This window comes from Pseudorasbora parva, chromosome 25, assembly GCF_024679245.1.
Source record: "Pseudorasbora parva isolate DD20220531a chromosome 25, ASM2467924v1, whole genome shotgun sequence".
In the NCBI taxonomy this organism is placed as follows: domain Eukaryota; kingdom Metazoa; phylum Chordata; class Actinopteri; order Cypriniformes; family Gobionidae; genus Pseudorasbora; species Pseudorasbora parva.
Window position 1 is genome coordinate 4,452,298 of NC_090196.1, and position 26,642 is coordinate 4,478,939.

Genomic DNA, 26,642 nt, shown 5'->3' on the forward strand with positions numbered 1-26,642 from the left:
CTCGGCTCACGTCACCGCACACACAGCACACTGGGCCTTTGTGTGCTAATTGCAGCTCATTAGGTTCTCCTGAGAGAACTGTGTATCATTAAAAGGCACTTCCGGCCCTCAGCGCTCACTGTGGCTCCTTATGCTTACACATTTTATATATATGTATAGAGATAGATAGATAGATAGATAGATAGATAGATAGATAGATAGATAGATAGATAGATAGATAGATAGATAGATAGATAGATAGATAGATAGATAGATAGATAGATAGATAGATAGATAGATAGATAGATAGATAGATAGATAGATAGATAGATAGATAGATAGATAGATAGATCACATGCATAATCAGGATAGATAGAGAGTTTCATCATTGATAGTTTTGACCTAGAAATGTATCAATCTGAAAACTAAATTCTTGCGTCTTCGTGTGCACAGACGATCCGTATATTTTGTGAAACGGTAATGTCATCACACTACGTCCAGCACGGTGACAGAGTTAAGGGATACAACTACGGGCACTGGGCATGCGCATTGTCTTCTCTTCCGTGTTCTTCAATAAAGATTCAAACGGTCATGAATCAGTGAATCGATCAATGATTCGGATCCCCAATGTCACGTGATTTCAGCAGTTTGGCAGTTTGACATGCGATCCAAACTGCTGAAATCACGTGACATTGGCAATCCGAATCATTGATCGATTCACTGATTCATAACCGTTTGAATCTTTATTTGAGGACTGAACACAAACTCGGAAGAGAAGCCAATGCTGAATAAAGTCGTAGTTTTTGTTATTTTTGGACCCAAATGTATTTTGGATGCTTCAAGAGACTCTAATTAACCCACTGATGTCTCATATGGACTACTGTGATGATGTTTTTATTCCCTTTCTGGACATGGACAGTATAGTGTGCATACACTGCATATGCTCTGGGACTAAATATAAAATATCTTAAACTACTCCGAAGATGAACGGAGGTCTTACGTGGAACGATGTGTATACCACATCGCTTTGAGGCAGTATCAGTGATCTTTTACGCCGTATTTCTCTTCTATTCTCCCTTTATTCCACACCGTAACATCTGCGGAGACTAGCGAGGGTTTATGATGTCACCGACCCAGGAAGAAGCTCTTTGTAGTCCAAACCGGCCGTTTTTGTAGGCAATAAACTGCCATAACTTTAAAAGACAATATCTCTGTTTGCATTGAACTTTCAGTGCTGTAACTTTGCAGAGACTATTTATGCTCAAGCAGCAACATTACACACTAACTAAAGTTAAAGAAGTCAAATCGCATGCAACCACCCCTTTAACTTGTGGATTTCTATCAGGATGTGAAGAGAATTCAACCAGCATAAAAAATTTTTTTTTGAAGCAAATCACCTACCCTGTCTCCAATATTAACTAGTGAAGAGGAATCCTGCACCCTTTCAACCGACAAAAATGGTAGTTTGCTAGTAATATAAATTAAAACAATTAAAAACAGTTGCTTGTGTGAATAGCGTATGATGCAAAGCTAATTTGACAATTTTATGGCATATTGAATTTTACATAGATGAAAGAATGTGGGATACTGTCTTTATAATGGTGTACTGTATAATCGTACTAGATTGTGTCATTTTCAAAACTCTTAACTTTAACTTTTTTTTTTGTTTTATGACATTTTTTTGTATTAATTTTTTATATATTTTGTCAGCTGAACAATTGGCACGTTATTAAACTACAGTTCCATCTATTGAATGTGCTGAACTCAACTCCTATGTCTCACAGCCTCGTTTTCATTCCGGTCAAACATTAAATATGGCGCCACCCTGACTCGTGGCAGAATTAATTTGGGGGATGACCTGTTCCTTTAAGAGAGAGGAACGGTTTTATTTTGATCTGTTGCTTCTTTTTTTACTTGTATTTCTCTCTCTCGTCTCTCCTCTCTCACTCTCTGACTCTCTTTTTGCTCTCTCTCTCTCTCTCTCTCTCTCTCTCTCTCTCTCTCTCTCTCTCTCTCTCTCTCTCTCTCTCTCTCTCTCTCTCTCTCTCTCTCTCTCTCTCTCTCTCTCTCTCTCTCTCTCTCTCTCTCTCTCTCTCTCTCTCTCTCTCTCTCTCTCTGTGTGTTTCTTTGAGGGTTGGTTTGGATCTAATGGCCGTGCAGTGGGAGTGAAGATGATGTCATGCTTTTCTTTCATTTTTTTCCTACCTTTTTTAGTCATAGAGAGTGCTGAGGGTGGGGCTTACTGACACACACTAGTTTTTAACTTCCCCCTCATTTTTGACCATCTTTAGCCCAACTAGGGCATACAACGGGTAATGATTCATAAATGAAGATGTGGGTTTTCAGATACGCCCCATTCAGAAGCACAACTGATGAAATAACTTGCTTGAAAAAGGACAAAACAATGTTGAAATGGCTATTGCGAGATGCCAGTTCAAACTAAGCTTAGTCAGAGCTCTTGGCTGCAACCATAGGAACGCCTCTCGAGTTTAAAATGAATGTAATGACACTGTAAAGGCCCATAGGAAAATGGCATGACTCTCATGATTTCTATTTTAGTGCTCTTCTCAAGCTAGAGTAAACTAAAAAATCAATAGGATTTTTACCTATATAGGAACATCAACCCTTCCTTTAAAGATTGAGCAACTTGATGTTAAAATGCTAATAGACGAGCTCAATTTGCAGACAACAATAATAAAGACTGGTTGATTCCCTTGAAACTGTGACTCTATGAGAGTGCTCATACTTTAAATTTGCGATCACTTGTACTCTGTGTATAGGCCAATAATTTGCGGGCATCAGTGTAACATCGGCAAAACAGACTACCACAGTTAGAGCAGTGTTTTCAAACACAATATGATCTTCTCTTTGTGAGGGACCCCTTTCTTAATTCACATGAATAATCAGGATTAAATATTAGTGCTGTCAAATCGATTAATCACGATTAATCGCATCCCAAATAAAAGTCTGTGTTTACATAATATATGTGTGTGTACTGTGTATAATTATTTATATATATATATATGAATATGCAAACATGCATGTATATATTTAAGAAAAATGTTATATGTATATATAAATTATGTATATTTATAATATAAATATATGTACAGTATATACATGCAAATATTATAATTTCACACAGTACACACACATATTATGTAAGCACATAACTTTTGTGCACACAACTTTTTGTGAACATTTAAATTACATTTTATAAGTTGTGGAAAGAATATTCATCTGCAGATGATTAAGCACTAAACTATACACAAATACACAAAGATGCATGTATATATTTAAGACATTTTTTATTTATATATATAAAATATGTATATTTATAATATAAAAATATATATACAGAATAAACATGCAAATATTATAATTACACACAGTAAACAGACACACACACACATATATATTATGTAAACACAAACTTTTTCGATGTGATTAATCGCGATTACTCGATTGCCCAGTACTAATAAATATTAATGTTTTATATATAAATATAACATATTTTCCTAAAATATATACATGTATGTGTGTGTATTTATATATACATATTGATTATATCCCACTTTTATTTTGGATGTGATTAATCGATTTGACAGCACTATCATTTGAACAATACAAATTTCTGGAAAAATATTTACATGTATAACATTGACTTTGGATTATCTTATTAATGATGTCGAACATTTAAATTACATTATATGAATTGTGGAAAGAAGATTCATCTGCAGATGATTAAGCACTAAGCTTATTTAGTTCTCACTAAATTTAATTACTCACTAAACTTAAATACACAAACATGCATGTATATATTTAAGAAAAATGTTAAATGAATATATAAAATATGTATATTTATAATATAAAAATATATATACAGTATATACTTGCAAATATTGTAATTACTCACAGTACACACACACACATATTATGTAAACACCAACTTTTTGGATGGAATTAATCGTGATTAATCAATTGCCCAGTACTAATAAATATGAATATTTTATATATAAATATAACAGATTTTTCTAAAATATGTGTGTGTATTTATATATACATAATGATTATACACAGTACACACACATATTATGTAAACACCAATTTTTATTTTGGATGTGATTAATCGTGATTAATCGATTTGACAGCACTAACAGCACTATAATTTAAACAATACTAATTTCTGGAAAAATATTTACATGTATAACATTGACTTATTAATGATGTAGAACATTTAAATTACATTATATGATTTGTGGAAAGAATATTAATCTGCAGATGATTAAGCACTAAACTTTTTCTAGAGGGAAGTATAAAAAGATGCATCCTAAAACCTAATTTTCCTCAGCATCTAATTGGGATTCACTTTATATGCGTTTTTGTTTTAAGAAAATGCTTAATGCTGTGTTCAGTTTTGAAATGCACTGTTCCATACAGTAACACAATAGGGGGAATTATAAAATGCTCCATAGGGGACTGTCTGAACGTGATAACCTTATTACCTCGATTTTTGTTTTGTTTTGTTTTTGTAGATAAAAAGGATTATTGAAAAGTAGAAAGTCTCTTTCAAAAATCAAATAGTTTGGGCAATGGGCATATTTTAGACATTTTGTCATAATGTATTACAACATTTTGATTTAGCCTTTGGTTTTAAAAGTCTGCTGTTCATTTAGCTTTATAATGTTGTCTTAAGTTTTTAAATCTACTTACACATATTTATACCACGTTCTGGGTATAAATTCACAAACATGCGCACAGAGTGTGTTTGTCTGTTTTTCATTTATAATTATGCCTAAAGCACACACACACACTGGGTGGATGTTTTTGGTGCCAAACACACACACACATGTGTGCGCAGAATAAACACGGCCATAGAGGGTGAATAAAGGTGCTTTTGTCCGGTGGGGGGCTGGGCCATCTGGAGCACTCATGAATGTTCACTTCAGTCCGCTCAGACATCGCGCCTCCCTGTGTACTTTCACAGCTCCGCTAGAAGAGGACGGAGGCATGGGTGGGGTCGCGATTGGGCGGATGGAGACAGGGTGGGGTTTTCTAGCAGCCAGTGAGATCATTGGAACACTGCATGCGTATGTGTCAGTGTGTGTGTGTCTTTTTCTGCCCCTAGCAGGCATGTAGCACTTGGACGGCGCTAGCTAGGCACCTCCGTCAGTCTCTCTTCTGAGAGTAGGAGGCAAACTCTGTGTTCGGTTGGGTTCTACATCTTCTAGAAACAGAATCTGCACCTTGTCTCACAAGGTTTTTTTTGCAGTACAACTGTAGGTAGAAGCCCATTCCTGCTTGTAGTTTATTTGAACAGGTTTCCTTGGGTTCTGGTGTGAGGTGGCTGTTGTGCAAAAACTGCCTTAACTACAGTCTGTCTATCTCTCTGTTTGTCTCTCACAGCCGTCTGGAGCTGCAGTGGAGAATGACCCGCTCGGTGCGCTTCCTCCAGGCTGGGGTAAGTCGTCACTCATGCTTTATATTCAGGTGAGAGGTGTCTCTTGTGAGGTCAATGTGAGCTTTTTTCTTGTTTTGTTTAAATGTTAACTTTAGTTATAGAGCGAGGCCTATAATCATCTAGGCCTAAATTAGTTTGTTTGTTTTTTACCAGTTTTCATGCTTTTCTAGTACGGCATCTACTGGTAAATGGTAGAATTTGGTGGATCACACAACACCACATAACAAAAACTGTGGTTTACAGCAAACAACAGTTGTCGAGAGAAGTAACTTATTTGTGACCCTGGACCACAAAACCAGTCATAAGGGTACATTTTTTCATTTTATTTAGAATTATACATCATCTGAATGAATAAGCTTTCCATTGAGGTATGGTTTGTTAGGATGAGACAATATTTGGCCGAGATGCAATTATTTGCAAATCAGGAATCTGAGGGTGCAAAACAATCTAAATATTGAGAAAATTACCTTTAAAGTTGTCCAAATAAAGTCCTAAGCAATGCATATTACTAATAATAATAGATGTTTGGTATATTTGGTATATTTACGGTAGGAAATGTACTAAAATATCTTTATGGAACTTGATCTTAAAGGATTAGTTAACCCAAAAATGAAATGTCTGTCATTAACTCCTCTCCCTAATGTCGTTCCTCACCCGTAAGACCTCCGTTCATCTTCACACACAGTTTAAGATATTTTATATTTAGTCTGAGAGCGTATGCAAGTGTATGCACACTATACTGTCCATGTCCAGAAAGGGAATAAAAACATCATCACAGTAGTCCATATGAGACATCAGTGGGTTAATTAGAGTCTCTTGAAGCATCAGAAATACATTTGGGTCCAAAAATAACAAAAACTATGATTTTGATTCATGATTTGGTTCGCCAGTGTCACGTGATTTCAGCAGTTTGACACACGATCCGAATCATGAATCGATTCACTGATTCATAACCGTTTGAATCTTTATTTGAGGATTGAACACAAACGAATCATAAACGAAACATAAACATTGTCTTCGGAAGAGAAGACAATGCTGAATAAAGTCGTAGTTTTTGATATTTTTGGACCCAAATGTATTTCTGATGCTTCAAGAGACTCTAATTAACCCACTGATGTCTCATATGGACTACTGTGATGATGTTTTTATTCCCTTTCTGGACATGGACAGTATAGTGTGCATACACTTGCATACGCTCTCAGACTAAATATAAAATATCTTAAACTGTGTGTAAAGATGAACGGAGGTCTTACGGGTGAGGAACGACATTAGGGAGAGGAGTTAATGACAGACATTTCATTTTTGGGTGAACTGACCCTTTAATATCCTAATGATTTTGGCATAAATTGATAATTTTGACCCCACACAATGTATTGTTGGCTATTGTCACAAAAATACCCGTGAGACACATGACTGGTTTTGTGCTCCAAGATCACATTTGATGTATTTACTTTTACATAACATAATAGGCCATAGCCCAAAACAAAAAAAGAAAAGAAATTTGCAACCATTTTGCTCACAAAGCAGCTGTGTACATGCATGTAATAGTAAGGATTAATGTACAACCAGACACACAAACCCCAACATAAAGCATCTGAATTATTAAATGGCTACTTGATGAATAACTAAACAAATGCCCGTGAAGGATTGTTTGGAGTTGAAACGTTTGATTCGGTGAGAAGGGACAGTAGCGAGTGATATGCTTATAGACAATAATACAGTTTAGGCCTAATTATGCAAAACATTTTGGGCTTTATGAGAGAGATTATAATTATTACAGTCTAATTCTTACATTATAATCATCATCATTCAGAATGCATGTTTTTAATACTGTAATTAAGATTGCATCTTCATGTCTTATCTTACGCTTAATATAAAAATTGTATCTGTATCCTTATCTGTAAAAAAAAAACAAAAAAAAACTAATATTTACATTTTTATTTCTGTCAAAACAGTGGTTTTCATTTTTCGTAAAGAATAGGAGAATCCAGGAATATAACTTTGTGAAATGGAGCTGGGAAATCTCTGTGATGAGAGGGTTAAAGAGGGGGAAAAGCAGAAAAAGAGAGTGTTGTTTGAGCAGTAATGTGAGGGCTACTGTGTGCTCCACAAACGACTGGTAATGAAAACAAGATGTCAGACGTTGAGGGGGTGAGGGGTGTTACACTTACACTTGTTGAGCAGAGGGATATGTTTTTTTTTGTGGGGAAAAGGAATTGGCCAGCAAATTTTCTCTTTTCTTTTTTGCTCTTTAAATCGTTACGGTTTCTTTCTGGTCTCTGTTCTGTTAAACCCAATTGAAAAGCTGCAGTGAAATGCGAGAAGGTATGTTGGAGCACGCGCTAGTGAGATGCCCCACTGACTCGTGAGTTTTCGGTCAGCTCTGTCAGATTTGACACCGTCTTACCCATCAGCCTATGTGGAGATTAAAAGAGGATAACTTTACATTTGGATATTTTCTGAGTATGAAAAGGAATAGTTCACCCAATCCATTAAAATGGGGAAAATTATTGCCCTAACAAACAGCTTAAATTGAGGAGATGGCACTACAGTAAAAACAAAAATGATATGTGTGTGTTGTGTTTATAATGACACGAGGGTGAGTAAATAAAGACAGATTTAATTGTAGGTGAACAGTTCCTTTAATGAGCAGTTTAATGTGAAGACTGAATATGTGCTCAATGTATCTTATTTTAACAAATACACCTGGTAACAGTATTAAATCACTGAATGCTAAACGGGAAGCAACAGTGTTAAGCAATTTATTTATTTATTGTAATACATAATTATTGCCATTGCCATGGCCATAATTATAATTGTCCCCCCAAATAATTAGAAATGGGCAAATTGACAATACCCCCCTATATTCTTGCTGCTGCTCTGTTTGTTGCTAGGAAGACAAAAGTAAAAGATTACATTCTTATATTGGTTTGCCTCAGCGCTCGTCAGAATGAGTGAGATGGCCAATCAAATCAAAGAAGACGGAGCCTACAGTTTAGTTATAGCAGCGAAAGAGTGCTTTATAAAATTTAAGTAGCCGAAATATTAACATTTAATATTTCATAACTTTTTTTTTCAAATGAAAAGGAGAAGTCCCGCACACTATCAACTCGCAATTAAAAAGATTTATTGTTTCATTGCAATAAATCTTTTTAATTGCGAGTTGATGCAATGAAACAATAAATCTTTTTAATTGCGAGTTGATAGTGTGCGGGACTTCTCCTTTTCATTTGATGATAATAGGACTGTTTTGTCCTGCTCTCCTACGCACCTATCACACACAGTTGTGCGACGTTTATGTGATTGATAACTTTTTTTTTTTACAATAAAAAAAGCGACCAAAAGTAATATCAAGTGATGGAAACCTCTTGATATTTTTTAATAAAATTTCACAATTTTGAATCGAAAATATTAAATTATGTAAATCATAACCGAATTTGATGTGACAAGAAACATTTAGCATTTTTACACATTAGGGAGACAAAAATAAGAGTGAATGTGTGCATATTATTTAAAAGTGTAAATATAATTTGCAAGTTGTCCATAACTACAATAGAACTGGAAGATCCTTATTTCTTTGTCTTTATTTCCTGACTAACTGTTAAGCTTAAAGGAAGTGTTTGTGGCCAAAGCTGGTACTGCAGTCACTTTCAGATGACAGTAGAGCGGTGTATCCCCCTCCCCCTGACTCGAGGTTGCCAGATTGGCTGCAGGATCAGCAGGAACGTTTGTAGCTCAGCTGTGGTAACTAGAGCAGATCTGGCAACCCGAAACACTACTGACTTCGTGATTGGTCGATAGGTGGAGGGCGGAGCTTCAGGCCGAAACACAACATGACAACATCAACATCAGCTGAGGGCTGAAAAACTACTTTTAAATTACAATATCCTGACCGGACTACTGTTGTCAGTGATAGAAGTATTTGAAATGAACATGATTTCTTAATGCCTAGTGACATATCAGAGCCATTTTATGATTAATTGAAATGCATTTCTTACATACAGCTCCTTTAAAGTAAATGTGCGACCATTATGAGTGCAAAACAGACTAAATGTGCTCTCTTTCCCCCTCAGAGAAACGCCAGGACAACGGAAGAGTGTACTATGTCAATCACAACACCCGAACTACGCAGTGGGAGGATCCTCGAACCCAAGGGTAATCATGTCCTCCTGTCACATGATCCGTACATAGCAAGTGATCTGTGGATTCCAGTGGAGTTCAGTCAGTGGGTGTTAAATAATAGTGTGTGTCTTGGTAAAGCGTCAGTTTACCAGTGTTGGGGAAGCGACTTTGAAAGTTCTAAGCTACATGATTCAGTTGAGCTACAGTCAAACTAACCTTTCGAAAATGTAGTTGGCAATACAAGTTGCTAATGATTGGTAGTGTAAAACCCTTAAAGCGTCATACAACACGCTTTGATCAAGGTGACTTAAGTTAAACATTGTTATTGACATCTCAAGTACTGGAACTAAATAATAATGTCACGCCATATGTGCCACAAAAATATTAGCAGCTGTTATGCTACTTGTCAGAAGAGTGGGCAAGAGTTGGCTAAAATTGTTGCCGATTTGTTGCCTTGGTTGCAAAGGTGTTTTTACAGTTTCCGAGCTGTTAAAATGCGCAGTATATATGGCCAATTTCAGATTTGCCCACACTAAATATTGCGTAACAAATGAACTGGGCTTAATTGCTACACATCAGTCAGACAGGCCTTTTCCTGTCGGATGCGGATGGTTCTTGGCCGTGCAGTGTGGATCACACTTTTTATGCCTGGCTCTGTAAAACTACCAGGAAAGCTGCATTGTTTTTAAGGTAGCTTTGTCTAGTTGCTTACTCACCCACACTGGTATAAGTCCTTTAATAGAGACCATTGAATACCACACATTATCAAACTCATCCACTTAAGCTGCTAAGCATTGTTTATTTGTTTGCTCATTTTTTGATTTTTGCATTCTGTTTATTTGTACATTGCATTTTAGATTGCACAGAAAAAAACAGCATGTTACTTTAAGTTTGAGCAACCCCCCTCCCCCCAGTCTTATGTGTGTAGTGTCCAGCAGGGTGCGCTGCTCTCACTGCCCTCCTCCATTTGCAGGATGATCCAGGAGCCGCCCCTGCCGCCCGGCTGGGAGATGAAGTACACTGCAGAGGGGGTGCGATACTTTGTGGACCACAATTCTCGCACCACCACCTTTAAAGACCCTCGACCAGGCTTTGAGTCAGGGTAAACATCACACACGCTATAGTTTAGATGGCTTGTTTTGATTGTATGTGTCGGCAGGAGGTTTCACTGCGATAGAGAGACAGACATGCAGTAGATCAAGGACCTGATGGTGATAGGGGTTTGTGGAAGGTTCACTCACACCCAGTTACATGGGTTTTTCAATATATCTTGAGAGCAGATGGCCAAAGCAATGCAGGTCTATGACACAAAAAAAGCTAAAAATGTATATTTATATATAAACTATATGTACACTACCGTTCAAAAGTTGAACAATGAGGTTTCATTTGTTAACATTAGTTAACTACATTTGTGAATATGAACTTGCGATAAACAATACAGCATTTATTCATCTTAGATCATGTTAAAGGGTTAGTTCACCCAAAAATGAAAATTCTCTCATTAATTCCTTTCCCTAATGTCGTTGGACACCCGTCAGACCTCCGTTCATCTTCACACACAGATGAAGATATTAGTGTGTAAATCCGATGGCTCAGAAAGGCCTTCATTGACACCAATGTCATTTCCTCTCTCAAGACCCATAAAGGCACTAAAGACGTCGCTACAAAGCCCATCTCACTACAGCGGCTCTACAATCGTTTAATGAAGACACAAGGATAGTTTTTGTCTTTAGTGCCTTTATGGGTCAAACGACATTAGGGTAAGGAATTAATGAGAGAATTTTCATTTTTGGGTTAACTAACCCTTTAATTTCTAAATTGGCAAATACATTATTAAAATCAGAAGTTGTATCTAATAACATTAGTTAAAAGGACTCATTTACTCCCCCTTAAGGTATCCAAGGTGTACGACATTCTTCTTTCAGACAAACTCAATCAGAGTTATATTAAAAACAGTCCTAGCTCTTCAAAGCTTTATAATGGCAGTGAATGAATGTTTCTGTTTTGAAGTGAATCCATCCACTATGAAACTGGACACTGCTCCGCGGGATAATAAAGTAATTCTGAAGCGATGGGTTTGTGTAAGAAAAATATCCATATTTAAAACTTCACAGACTGTAATTTCTTGTTTCCACTGACTGTCGTCCGCACTTTCACGAGAGACGGGCGTTCCAGCGTAGGGTGTCGGACGCAGGCACAGCGTAAGAACCGGTGATGAACACGGAAACACAGAGGATAGAGCAAAACAACTTGATTCTCATAAGAACTAGCATATTCTCACCTTACGCCATACACTGGAACGCCAGTCTCTTGTGAATGTGCGGACGACAGTTAGCAGAAGCTAGATATTTTACTGCATAAAGTTTCAAATATGGATATTTTTTCTCACACAAGCCCATCGATACACTTCAGAAGGCCTTTATTAACCCCTGGAGCCATGTGGAGCACTTGTATAATGGATGGATGCACTTTTTTGAGCTTTATAATGGCAGTGAAAGGGAGCCCAAAATGTAAAGCTTGGAAGAGCCAGAATATTTTTAATGTAACTCTGGTTGTATTCGTCTGAAAGAAGAAAGTTAGATACACCTAGGATGAGGGAGAGCAAATCATGGGGTCATTTTCATTTTTGGGTGATCTATCCCTTTAATGTATTGTGAACTAAGATGAACAAACAATAAACAACCATATTTTTGAATGTTGAAAAAAATCATAGTTCACAATGATAAAAAAAATCATTTTTTTCATAGTTCATGTTAATTAATGCATGACTTATTCTTAACAAATGAAACCTTATTGTAAAGTGTTACCAATTTTTTTCCCGAAAGTATTTTCATATGCTCACCAAGGCTGCATTTATATAACCACAATCAATTGAAAACAGTAATATCTTGAAATTAAAATTTAAAATAACTTATTTTAACATATTTATGTAATTTATTGCTGTTATGGCAAAGCTACATTTTCGTGTCACATGTTCGTGTCACACAGAGCTAAATATGCTGATTTGATGCTCAATTATTATTATTATTGGTGCTCATTTATTAATAATGGTTCTTATTATTATAAATGTTAACTAGTTCATAGAAAATTGAACATTGTCATCATTTACTCGCCTCCATGTTGTTCCATACCTGTGTGAGTTTCTTTCTTCTGCTGAACACAGAAAACATTCTTCAAAATATCTTCTTTTAAGTGTTCACATTTGCCCACGACTGCCATAGTCATATTTTTTTTCCTACTATGGAAGTCAATGGCTGCCATTAACTGTCTGGTTACCAACATTTCTATAAAATATCTTCTTTAGTGAATAAAACTCAAATGGGTTTGGAACAACCTAATGGCGAGTAAATGATGACGAAATGTTCACTTTTCGGTGAACTATCCTTTAATATTTTTACAAACCGTGATCAATTTTTATCAGGATTCTTTGATCAATAGAAAGTTCAACAGAACAGCATTTATGTGAAATATAAATGTTTTATAGCATTATAAAAGTTCTACTGTCACTTCTGATCCATCCTTGCTGAATATTGAAGCATTGGGTTTCTTATAACGATTGTACTTGCCCCAAACCTTTGAATGGATGTTTATCGGTTTCTACAGAATATTAATCAGCAAAAACTGAAATGTTTCAAAATCAGCATAAAAGTGATTTCTGATGGATCATGTGACACTGAAGGCTAAATGAATGCCTGCTGCTGCGTATTCAGCTTTGCATCACATGAATGAAACAAATAATTTTATAATTCGACTCTATTTTTGATGCAGCCTTCAAAAACATTAAACAAGTTGAATTATTCTAAACTTTTGCTAGGGTAGTGTATAATTTGTGTATATATACATATACTTGCACAGATTGTTAGTGTTATTTTTTTCTTTTTGTTTCTCTCAGTATCTCCTTTGTTCCTTCAACACATCTTTTTGTTAAATATGTTTCATTCCTCAGACTTTCCCTCTCTCTAAAGTTAAGTGAAATGCCTTTTGCTTGTGTTAACACGGCCTTGCAGCCCCAGACTCCCTAAATCTGCCTTGTGCAAACCTTCTATCTGATCTGAATCCCACATTCTGTCCTGTATGATGCGCCACAGTCACCTGTTTATGGAGTTTGTGCTGAGGCTGACTTTATTCTGCCATTTGTAAAGTTGCGTTTATCCTGTTTTCCTTTTCATTGCTCATGTCCGCTCGAGAACTCATGTTGATTTGAAGTCCGTGCCAGCGTCTGAAGCGCCACACTCACGGAACAAATGACGTCAGAATGTTCTCATAGTGCTCTGGCTTTATTTTCTGTCTTCCTGTTTAGTTCAAGACAGGGTGGGTCTCCGGGGGCATACGACCGCAGCTTCAGGTGGAAATATCACCAGTTCCGCTTCTTGTGTCATGTGAGTTGTTCCTATAGGCATTGTGCTAGTGCGACATTTTTGTCATTTAGCATCAGCAAATTAATGTACAGGCTCTACTTTTTCTGGTTTCTTTACGCAGTCCAACGCGCTTCCCAGTCACGTGAAAATCTCCGTATCCCGACAGACACTTTTTGAGGACTCGTTTCAACAGGTGAGTGAGTAAAGGCCAATTCACACTGCACAGACAAACGGCAACAAATAAACAAGTTGGCCGTTGGATTTCGAATTTTATGAAAATAAATGTCATGTTCACACTGCCCCAACAAACAGACCCATGGAACACACACACGAGATATTCTCCAATCATTTTAACCGATAAAAATAAAAGATTGCAGCTTTTAGACACTACTTTCTTCGCATTTTTTAGTTCATTTGAGGCCGTTTTTATGATGCTGTGCAGGGCTTCTCAAACTTGGACCGCTGACGCTTCTGTTATAATCTCCAAAACGGTCTACACTGGAGGCAGACGAGAGGTTTTTTCATATTTTGTGTCTCAGATTTATTGCAGTATAAAGCTAGCCTGACGTGGTCATACTCAATTCTAGTCAGAATATGAGTCTGATGCTCCATTGGGCTGTGATTATGGGGCGTGTTTCAACTGAAACCAGGAAAGACATCAATTGGACAGACCAACAACCAATCAGAGCAACGAAGCGACGTCAACTGAGCTCAACTGCACTGTCTTGCCAAGTCCGCGTTTTTTTTCTCCCGTGCGTTGTTTTCTATGTCCGCGGGTTGAAGCGACTCTTATGTGATATATAGACCCATGAGTGCGAATTTTAGCAGCAACCTTGCCAAAATAACACACATTTTACCCCCCAAACACCATTTTTCCCCCAGAGAACCCCCCGAGAAGCTATTGTTTAGGGCTAGTAGTTAGCAGGTGTCTGCACATGAGCTGAAATCAGGCTGGAATACACAATCTTTGCCGGTGTTGTAAAAAAATAAAATAATTTAATGATACCCAGAGAACTTACCCAACATGATCATCATTTCTGAGAGAAATTGTGAAGGTGAATGCAGATACAAACAAGCTCTCCGTTTAGGATTTGAACAAATATAACCCAAGCCCCTTTGATGACGTGATGATTACGTTACTGTTGATCATCTGTCCGTCATCGTCTAAAGCCCGCCCTGATGATTTCATTGGTCCGAACTGTTTCTGTTCGAGGATAATTACTCCTCTATGGAGCGAGGCCAGACTGAACTGCCCGACCTAAAAAATGTGTGGGCGGGGCTAAGTTCGGCTGGCATCCAGGCTAGTGTAAAGCCTTTCCCGAACGGACATTTTATATTTGACACGCTTGCCACTGTACTATACTTTGAAACAACAGAGGGCGACTCGGAGTAATTGTTCTATAAACCCATTGGGAAACAGCGGTGAGAAGAAGTAACTCATCCAAAGCGCTTTACATTTTTGCCTCACATACACCTATTCATACACCGACGGCGATGTCTGCCATGTAAGGCGCCATCCAGCTCGTCAGGAGCAGCAGGGTTAGGAGTCTTGCTCATGGACGCTCGTGGAACCGGGGATTGAACCACCAACATTTTAGTTTATAGGCAACCTACGTGAACCACTGAGGCACTGCCGCCCCATTTTTACTGTCACTGCCCAGGGCTGCCTTTCTCAAAAGCATCATAAGCCAAAGTAGACCGTAGAACCATTGCCAGCTTTTGGGGTTTCCACGATGCTGACGACATGTCTGGAAAATGGCTTTAGTGAGGCTTGTTGATAGCGCCTGTGTAGAGGCTGTCCCAATGCATTGTTGTCCCCTTAATTCATTATAATAGATCATTATGATTTTGGGTTGTACAACCTCAAAGAACTTTCTTGACTGTATACAACGACTAAAATGTACATTGTCGTTCCATTAAACCCTCTTACCAATTTTATTTTAAGTAAAATGATCAAACCCTTTTTTTGGGTCTTTCATTTTTGGCCAATATTAGATCATCAATAACGGAAATTGTTATATATTTTGACTATACAGGAAATTGCTGTATAGTCTAAATCTTAATTTAGACTATACAGCTTATATAATTGTATTCTGATCTCCTGAGACAATCCGGACAATCAACATTACCTGGAACAACAAAAAAAAAAACCTACATTTTTAGTTTATCAAGCTTTATAGTCAAGTCAAGTCAACTTTATTTATATCGCGCTTTTACAATGACAATTGTTTCAAAGCAGCTTCACAGTGTTAAACAGGACAATACTGCAACAAAATATGATTTGGAGAAAACGCTGATGTTATTAGAATAATGATAACGTGCATAAGAAATAAGAATACCATGTGTAAGAATTAAAATAAAAACGAGGACAATTAAAATAGTTGTAAATATATCCCTATCTGCCTGATTCTAAATTCGGATATCCCGATCTGAGATGGAGCGGGTTCGCAAAGTCTCCGGGACCTTACAAGTCGGTCCAAGATGGGCTCCTGTAGGGGTCGTGACCTTTTCCCCGCAGGACCTCCCCTTTCTTGAGTCCGCTTGTTTACTATCTTACCACAAGCAGAGTGAAGCGAAGCACACTGCTCTTCTTTTCCAATCTCTTCCAGTCAGACAACCCTAACCAAAAATAATAATCAACAGATGCATACGAGATAGAAATATACAGTTGTAAAGAGAATGAAATTAAATAAATGATGATATATAGATAAAATAACAATGACCAAAGATAAGAACAAAGGTAAACTAAAGCAGTTATAAAAAGATTTAAAAGATGATGGCCTGCATGATTATGACAAAAAGAATCATTGTCGATTATTCCCTTGAAATTGTGATTGCGATTATTAAGTACGATTATTTACATTGAATGATGTTTTGAATCGTTTTATACCATAGATAGAGATAGTTTGTGGAGTTACTATTTGGCTGTTTACACGGCTTTTTAAAAATGGCAAGGGCTACCGTGCTGGTGTTTCGTGTGCATTCGGCCAGTCACTGTAACATGCTCTAAGCACACCCCTTAAGCAGAGTAATGTAAGTGACATTTTTGGTTTTGTAATCGCGGCTTTAATCGATTTCGTAATCGTGACCTCCGTGATTGTAATCGCGATTGGAAATTTGATTAATTGTGCAGCCCTAGTGCCGATTGTGGTTCTAATGAGTGTCACTGTTTCCTCTCAGATCATGAATATGAAGCCGTATGACCTCCGCCGGAGGCTCTACATCATCATGAGAGGAGAGGAGGGACTGGATTACGGAGGAATAGCCAGGCAAGTTCATTGTGTGCACCTGTGGCATCTCGCTGTTCGTCATCTTCAGTGTTTCTTGTTTCGGGGAGGCTGTGGTGTAACTTTGCTCGTTTGGTGTCTGGACCTCATAGTTGTCTTCCTGTGTCTTTGTCTGTCTCCTGTGTCCTGTCAGTGGTTTTACCCTATGGTAGGTTACGTCATGCTGTTCTACCACAGGGTAGAACCACGGACGGGATGTCTGGAGGTGTCTGCGTCGTCCTGTGGTGTGACAAAACCACCCTCACCCCCAATCATGGTCCCCTCTTTGCCCCTTTACCTTCTTTCCAAACACCCCCTGGGATCAAAAGTCAGGCCTTGGGTTCTGTTGAACTGGTCATGATTTGATGTGTGTGTTTGTGCTGTCTTCATCTCCATCACTTCACGTGGCACACTGTCCATCTCAGGAATCTTGCATTGCATTTGTTTTTATTTTTTAATTATTGTTTTTATTCCTTTTTTTTTTTACATTGTTTTGTTCCATTTTATTTTTATTCAATTTTTATTCATTATTTGTGCATTTTTCTGTAAATTTCAAGTAGCTTACAGAATGTTTTCAGCTTTGTAGGCAAAAACAAATACCTACATTTTACTTTCTTTACAAATTGTTTTTTTTAAGTTAAGTGAGTTGGAGTGTATTTTCAAGGAAAAGCGGCCAAGATATTTCCAGCATACGTAGACATTTTGTGCTTTTTAAACAGTACTGTATTGTCTGTTCTTTCCCATTACTCTAGTTGTTGTGGAAGGAAACATTGTGCAAGGCTTCTGTCAAGATGTTCCCTTTACTAAAGACATAAATCATTCCTAATTTAATCTCTAAAAAAAATAATAATAATTACCAACTCAGTTTGTCTCAGTGACGTGGGAATATTTAAATAGCTTATGACTCATTATCATACCAGCTAAAGGCGACCATACATGTTGTGTTACTGACTATTTCTCTTTGTCTCTGTCTGTAGGGAGTGGTTTTTCTTGCTGTCTCATGAGGTGTTGAACCCCATGTACTGTCTGTTTGAGTATGCTGGTAAAAACAACTACTGTCTGCAGATAAACCCTGCTTCTTCCATCAACCCCGACCACCTCACTTACTTCCGCTTCATCGGGCGCTTCATTGCCATGGTGAGAACGCCTTAAGACTCTAGTAGTTTTATATTAAAATAAAGGTTTTTTGGTGTGTGCGTGGCTTGAAAATGAAATCATTGTGTCCTGATATAGAGACTGGTGTTATATTAAGATCCAGAGAGAACACAAGCCGTTTCTCCATGCTATGTTGAATTCTTTCTCAGCCCTTGTGTTTCTCCTATTTTGTCCTTGTTCTGAGCAGACTGTGTGACTCTGGGCGTCTGTGTTGTTTTTGGAGATCATTCCCAGTTCTCTGTGCTATTACATTAAACCATTTGCTGTCCTTTACAACAAAATTACATTTCTGAGTGTTTATAAAATCAATTTTAATTTAAAATTTAAAAATATACTTGTTGCAAAGCATTTCAGTGTGGCTGAATACCATGAACAAAAAACAATAAGCTAAAGAACACTTACGCAACTTTTGCCTGTGTTTAAAAAATACCATAGCAAAAACAACTAGCCTAACTATTATACATTTGAAGCATTATTAATGACAAATAAACACTCAGTAAGTAAAAAATAACACATAAAAATTGAACAATCGCACAAATAAATACAATTGAACAAAGATATGATTGAAAATAAACGTGTCTTTAAGATTTTCAGGTACAGAAACTGTAATCAAATGTAAAATAACACTGCACTTTCGTAACAAAAATAGTTACAAAAGTTGTGACATGCCTCTCGATTCAAGGATGAGACTTTTACTGATGGTTTTATGATGTTTAATCCTTTATAAACTCTAATCATCACCATATCACCAACGTAAGAGCTGAAACGTACGTATACAAAACATGTAACGGATCAGTTTACACTGTGCTGTCTTACATTTGTGCAAAACGAACATATTAATAGACAAAATGCTCAGATCTCAGCAGTTTATAACATACCTTTTGCCTCTTCAGAGGGGCTGTAAGTATCGTGACAAAGTTATTAACGTTTTTGGCTAAGCTACATACTACTGAACTGCACTAGCATGTGTTTGCGCGCCTCTCAAGGTAAACGAAAACAAAAGCACGTAGACTATAGACCGGAAGTTAACCATTTCTGTACAAAAATTTCAAAATAAAAGACAACCTTTTCCTGAAACAAAATATACTTATGGTTATTTACAAAAGTTATCCAGTCAAGAACAGCGAGTGAATTTTGATTAACGTTATTATATGACAGCAGCAGATATATTATATACCTAATATGCCTGCACGGAACCAATATACTGTTACACATGCGTTTTCTTTCTCAACTGCTTAAGGTCACTTAAGTGTTTGTTGACTTTTTACGGGGCTATTTAAAATATTTTTGAGTGTATTTGTCCGTTCAAGTGCAAAAAGATGGAATCTCGGTTCAGTATCACACATTATACAGTATGAGAGGCGGCTGTCTGTGAACATCGTTTTGGATGTGTGCACAACACAGAAATCAACCCTACATACAAGCTTTAAGATGAGTGACCACTTCCAATGACGACTGTGTATGTCTGCTTAAAGGAGCTGTATGTAAGAAATGTATTTCAATGAATCATAAAATGGCTCTGATATGTCACTAGACATTAAGAAATCATGTTAATTTCAAATACTTCTATCACTGACAACAGTAGTCCGGCCAGGATATTGTCATTTAAAAGTAGTTTTTCAGCCCTCAGCTGATGTTGATGTTGTCATGTTGTGTTTTGGCCTGAAGCTCCGCCCTCCACCTATCAACCAATCACGAAGTCAGTAGTGTTTCGGGTTGCCAGATCTGCTCTAGTTAGCACAGCTGAGCTACAAACGTTCTGCTGATCCTGCAGCCAATCTGGCAACCTCGAGTCAGGGGGAGGAGGAGGGGGATACACCGCTCTACTGTCATCTGAAAGTGATTGCAGTACCTGTCGGATTACTGCACTAACATTACATGAAGCTTTAACAGATTTAATGACCTTCGATCTGTGATTGTCTCTTTGCAGGCACTGTATCATGGGAAGTTCATTGACACTGGCTTCACTCTACCCTTCTACAAGCGCATGCTTAACAAGAAACCTACCCTGAAAGACTTGGAGTCTATCGACCCAGAGTTTTACAACTCCATCATGTGGGTCAAGTGAGTATAAAAGGCAGCGGTTGCATTCGTTTATTTAATAAGGATGTCGAGCAACACAATTCTGTGACAATCTGTGCATCACATGATATCCATGCTGGTGTACGTTCACAGAGAGAATGATTTGGAAGAGTGTGGCGTGGAGCTGTACTTCGCTCAGGACATGGAGATTTTGGGCAAGGTGACGACACACCAGCTGAAGAACGATGGAGAAAATGAACTGGTCACTCACGACAACAAGGAGGAGTATATTGGGTACAGCTGCCCTATTAATTCCTTTGACTATAAAGGCCGATTCACAGTGTACTGACAGATGGCAACAGGCGCTTTGCCAGGTTGAGTGGGATCTGTGTGTTACCCCTGTTGGCGTCTGTCAGAGCTTGTGTTCGCCGACTGAAGATGCTGAAGCGGTGCTTGTCGGGTCAGGGAATGTCTGAGAAGTGCCATACTGTAATCTGGTGATTGTCGGCATCTGTTGGTGCAATGTGAATTGCTCTTAAAGGGTTAGCTCACCCAAAAATGAAATGTCTGTCATTAACTCACCCTAATGTCGTTCCTCACCCGTAAGACCTCCGTTCATCTTCACACACAGTTTAAGATATTTTATATTTAGTCCGAGAGCGTATGCAAGTGTATGCACACTATACTGTCCATGTCCAGAAAGGGAATAAAAACATCATCACAGTAGTCCATATGAGACATCAGTGGGTTAATTAGAGTCTCTTGAAGCATCCAAAATACATTTGGGTCCAAAAATAACAAAAACTACGACTTTATTCAGCATTGGCTTCTCTTCCGCGTTTGTTTTAATCCTCAAATAAAGATTCAAACGGTTATGAATCAGCAAATCGATTCATGATTCGGATTGGCAATGTCACGTGATTTCAGCAGATTGACACGATCCAAATCATTAATCAATATTATTCCCTTTCTGGAAATGAACAGTATAGTGTGCATAGACTTGCATAAGATCTCAGACTAAATATAAAATATCTAAAACTGTGTCTGAAGATGAACGGAGGTCTTAAGGGTGAGTCACCCTTTAAGAGTATTACTGTCCTATACACTAATAACAGGAAGGAACTATCATTACAAATAAAGTACAATATATATCCTTTTATTCTTCAACTCCTGTTGAGTGTTAGAGAAACCGGTTTAAAATGATTTGCAACCCTGGCTGGTAATGCTAGTTGTGCAGAAATTCACACTTCACTTTTAAACATTAAAGGAATACTTCTGAATAATGAAAATTGATCACAACTCATCATTGATTCACCCTCAAGTTGTTCCAGACCTGTATGTATTTCTTTCTTCTGCTGAACACAAAAGAAGATGTTTTGAAGAATATGAGGAACCAAACAGCTGATGGACCCTCTTGACTTCCGTAGTGTTTTTTCCCCTACTACGAAAGTCAAGAGGGTCCATCAGCTGTTTGGTTCCTCATATTCTTCAAAACATCATCTTTTGTGTTCAGCAGAAGAAAGAAATACAGACAGGTCTGGAACAACTTGAAGATGAATACATGTTGACTTGTGATGAATTTTCATTAAAGGGGGGGTGAAACACTCAGTTTCAGTCAATCTCATGTCAATCTTGAGTACCTATAGAGTAGTATTGCATCCTTCATATCTCCGAAAAGTCTTTAGTTTTATTATATTTATAAAAGAAATATAGGCTGTACCGAGTCTTTCCGGAAAAAAACAAGCGGCTGGAGGCGTATCCTGTGGGCGGAGCTAAAGAATGACGAGCGCGAACAAAGCGCTGACGTCCTCAAGCGTGGAGAAACCCATCGCTATCTCAGCTAATACAGATAATGATCCACAATCAAATCTGAGGCTGAAATAAATTGAACAGGAGAAACAGCAGCAGCAGGACGTCCGTCTCTGTGGTATGTACTGTATTTAGAGGCCTGTCAACATTTGTGTGTCTTTACTCGCAGTTTATGAGGACATGATTCGGTTTATGGACTATTGTATGCGACTAACATTAGACCTTAGCAAGCAAAACGGTTTTGCCGTTTTGGGACCGAACCTTTATTGCTGGGACCGCTCCGTCAAAAACACACTTCTTTGGTATGATTTGGTGAAGTCCTGACAGCAGTGGCGTGGAGATCCACTTTGAGACGCGACTGAAGCGATGTTGTGAAGCTTCCTGTCATTTCTGTGTTCAAATCGGTTCAAATGCAGCGCTGCCTTCCCAGAATGCTGTGCTGAAGCGTTGAGGTAGCTCGACGTCACCCATAGGAATAAAGTGGAGTGCGGCGCGGACTATAACCGACATAAGTGTTCACGGACGACTGGATCTGCAGCTGAGAGTGTTTACGGCGTGCATTTCCTCTCTCGCTCTAGTCACGCGCGCGCACCCTACCGGGAGAAGAGCCCGTACGGCCCATACAAGGACCTTCCGCTCTAGTAACGTCAAGCCGACGTACTCGAAAAAAACTCTCCGAAACTTGTGAGAAACCGGAAGGAGTATTTTTAACACAGAAATACTCCATCAAACGTCCAACATTAGTTTTTGAAACTTTGTCTATGTTTAGGATGGGAATCCAAGTCTTTAACAGTGTAAAAAGCTCAGTATGCAGGAAACAGCATTTCACCCCCCCTTTAATCATTAGATAACATTTTTGGAAGCTATTCCTTTAAGCAACAATCAACCCTCATCCATTCAGTTTTATTCTTTTTTTTAAATGACTGTTCCTTTAACACTGATTTTAAACTAATTACACGTTTTTCTTGCAGTCTGCTTACTGATTGGAGGTTCACACGTGGGGTGGAGGAACAAACTAAAGCCTTCCTGGATGGCTTCAATGAGGTTGTCCCTCTGGAGTGGTTGCGTTATTTTGATGAGAAAGAGCTGGAGGTGTGTGGTGTTATCTTGACATCTATAGATTCCTAACAGTCCAATAAAAACCCCTCATCTATATAAAGACACTCCACTGAGAAAACTTGTGCTTGTGATTGTTTCCTGCTCCAGCTGATGTTGTGCGGGATGCAGGAAATCGATCTGAATGACTGGCAGAAGAACACCATCTATCGGCATTACACCAAAAACAGCAAGCAAATTCACTGGTTCTGGCAGGTAATTCACAGGTTCAGTCGTGCGTGTTTTTATGCTGTCACATCTGCGGTTTCCTTATTTTATTGTGTCACACAGGTCGTAAAGGAAATGGACAATGAAAAGAGAATTCGCCTTCTGCAGTTCGTCACTGGAACTTGTCGACTTCCGGTGGGAGGTTTTGCAGAACTGATAGGTACATTTATAATATCTTGATAACACTATTTACCATAATAAAAATAATAACAATAATAATTTAAAAAATGTATTAGTTACATTTTCAATTGTACTATAGATTACAATTAGTCAATTAGAGTAGTTGTTGGTTCACCAGTAGTATTTGACTGCAAACTTAACACATAAATTCAATAATTTTGCCCTATAGACAGTTTTCATACAATATGAAATTACTGCATGCTCCATAAATAAGGTACAAAATAGGGCCTTGAACAGAGTCAGTGAAAGGAGGTGGTTAACCTTCCAAAAACATGTTAGAAATAAAGGTGACTTGACTTGACTTAAAATATTTCAGTTAAATATTGTTCTTCTGTAGAGAGAAATTAGCTGGTTAACCATAAGGATGTCCATTATGAGTCCATCAGTCTTTTAAAGGGATACTCCACTGCTTTTTCGTATTAAACTGTTATTCCCTTAACTAAAGCGAGTTGATCCATCCCTCTCTCGTCTCAGTGTGTGCTCTTAATCTCTCTGACGTGCGGTGACGATCTGATAGCATTTATCTTAGCCCACTAAGCCCAGTTCATTCACTATGGTACCAAACAGAGATCAAGTTAGAAGTACCAAACACCTCCACGTTTCCCTATTTAAATACAGTTACACCAATAGCTGAACCATCAAGTGTGGTGACACAAAATAAAACGTGACGCTTTTCTAAGCGGATTAAAAAGGAGAACTATAATGTAAGGCGGATTAGCACTTCTGAGAGTACTTCGACTCGGCGCAGTAAAAAGTCACGCCTGAAAAATCCTCCCTCACGTCTCCCCACTATTGACAGAAATGAGGGATGAGGGGGAGACGTGAGGGAGGATTTGTCAGGCGTGACTTTTTACTGCGCCGAGTCGAAGTACTCTCAGAAGTGCTTATTGAGAATGAGATGTCGTCGTCACGACACCGCGCCCCGCCCCCAGCGATCACAGCATCCTCCCCCCTCCGGCATTTTGGGAGGATGGTCCGCCAGGTATTGGATTCGGACAGACTGGAGAAGAGATATTCGTATGATAACCGTGTACATAATTTTCCAAACTCAATTGAACATGAAGTTTTAACCCACCCCAGCCGATCTGAGAAAGCAGAGCTCCTGGTAAACATAGGCCATTATTTCACCACAGGGTGTCAGTCATCGTCTTACTAGGGGCCGCGATGCTGGAGTGTGTTGACATCTGATGAACACGATCCTTTAATTATTTGTATTAAACATTTTGAGAACTATTCTGTCATTTTTCGTTGTCAATCATTTTATTGTATGTAATTTATATGTTAATGCCAAAACACTTAATAAATATTCAAGGTAACTTTGGCCTATTGCTAGTTGACTGGAATTTTCCTCTAACATTACATGTATTTAATGCATGAACTGAGCATTTATTTTACTTAAGGCTGGACTAAAACCACCAGCGCACACAAGCGTTCCTTTTTATTAGTTAAATTCATTTAGAAATGTAAACTCATCAGGTATAAAATATGATCAGAACGAGAAAAACACTGTTAATGAGAGGACGAGCACTGGACTGCTGCAGGATAGTGGGGAGATATATTTATTTATTATTCAGAATGCGCAGAAAATATATTTATAGAAACATTTCAGGAACGTGCAAGGTAGTGAAGCGTCTAACGTTAGGTCTCTGTTCCATTCTGCTGCAGGCATCTCGTTTGGTTCAACGTTTTTGGTATCGTCCAGCTCCTCTTAATTCCTCTGCCTGGTGCTCGTATCAATTTCTCCCTGTAGTTAACCTCCATTTCAAAATTTCCAATTTTCTCGTAATTTCTATGTTTAAACGATGTGATGATAATTCCTCAAACCATCTTTCCTGCTCGGATCACTGTATCGCTCTTACAATGTTGCCCCTGGCATCCGATAGCGTCGGATCCCAAAATAGTGGACGAGCTCAGACACTGCCCAGTTTTTCACGTGACAGCAAGCTACCATGACGTATGTCCTCATTCTCAATTCCACCATACATTATAGTTCTCCTTTTTAATCCGCTTAGAAAAGCGCATTCACTTGGGACCATAGTGAATGAACTGGGCTTAGTGGGCTAAGCTAAATGCTATCAGATCGTCACCGCGCGTCAGAGAGATTAAGAGCACACACTGAGACGAGAGAGGGATGTGTCAACTCGTTTTAGTTAAGGGAATAACAGTTAAATATGAAAAAGCGGTAGAGTATCCCTTTAATATCCTCAGCTTCACAGGGGGTGCCCTACCGTCCACCTGTGAGCCACCTTACATGATATATTATTATTAAATAGCTCAACCTGAACAACAAGACAAGGGGATGTGTGTGTTGTGGAACACACTGATAAAGAAAAGTGTTCTGGTCTGCCCAACTCAGAATTATCCCAGAGCTTCCCAGTGGTAAATATGATGTGAGAGGGTGTACATGTCCATTTTTTAAAGGTCCCGTTCTTCGCGTGTGTTCGAAGCTTTGATTATGTTTCCCGTGTGCAATATAACACGAGTTCATGTTTCGCGTGTAACAGTAACAGTATTTTTCACACAATTGACTTATCTGTACAGCGCTGTTTCCTCTGTCCTAAAAACGGCCTGATGATTTCCTTGTTCTATGAAGTCCCTCCTTCAGAAACACGTAACGAGTTCTGATTGGGCCAGCGCTTCCCGTGTTGTGATTGGACAGCAGCTTAGCGCACTTTGCCCGGAAAGGTCCCGCCTCTTACCATAACGGGGCGATGCAAGCACTGAATGCGCGCTCTTCTCCACGTGGGAGAGCAGCGAGACCACGCCCCCTATTTTGCGTGTTCTTGTGGGCGGAGCTTTGACGTCATCACAGCAGGAAGTGCAGCGGTGTAGTCCAAACCGGCCGCTCGCTGTAGGCTTTGAAAGGGAACTTCTGTTAAATAAAATATCTCGCTTGGCATTGAACTTTGAGCTTTATAATTTTACAGGTATTATTTATGCTCTAACAGCAACATTACACACTAACTA

At 38.4% G+C, this 26,642-nt stretch overlaps 1 protein-coding gene across 2 annotated transcripts in view; it reads left to right on the forward strand.

Moving 5' to 3' along the window:
- Positions 1–26,642, forward strand: part of wwp2 (WW domain containing E3 ubiquitin protein ligase 2) — a 52,007-nt gene that overhangs the window by 23,721 nt on the left and 1,644 nt on the right. Inside the window, exons 11-22 of one of the 2 annotated variants that reach the window (XM_067435744.1) lie at positions 5,386–5,440; positions 9,514–9,595; positions 10,536–10,664; positions 13,863–13,941; positions 14,042–14,113; positions 17,101–17,193; positions 18,168–18,323; positions 20,272–20,405; positions 20,517–20,657; positions 23,144–23,264; positions 23,379–23,483; positions 23,559–23,655. In XM_067435744.1, coding sequence (XP_067291845.1) covers positions 5,386–5,440; positions 9,514–9,595; positions 10,536–10,664; positions 13,863–13,941; positions 14,042–14,113; positions 17,101–17,193; positions 18,168–18,323; positions 20,272–20,405; positions 20,517–20,657; positions 23,144–23,264; positions 23,379–23,483; positions 23,559–23,655 — 1,264 coding nt within the window. The remainder of the gene's footprint in view (positions 1–5,385; positions 5,441–9,513; positions 9,596–10,535; positions 10,665–13,862; positions 13,942–14,041; positions 14,114–17,100; positions 17,194–18,167; positions 18,324–20,271; positions 20,406–20,516; positions 20,658–23,143; positions 23,265–23,378; positions 23,484–23,558; positions 23,656–26,642) is intronic. The other variant, XM_067435745.1, reaches the window with a different exon arrangement.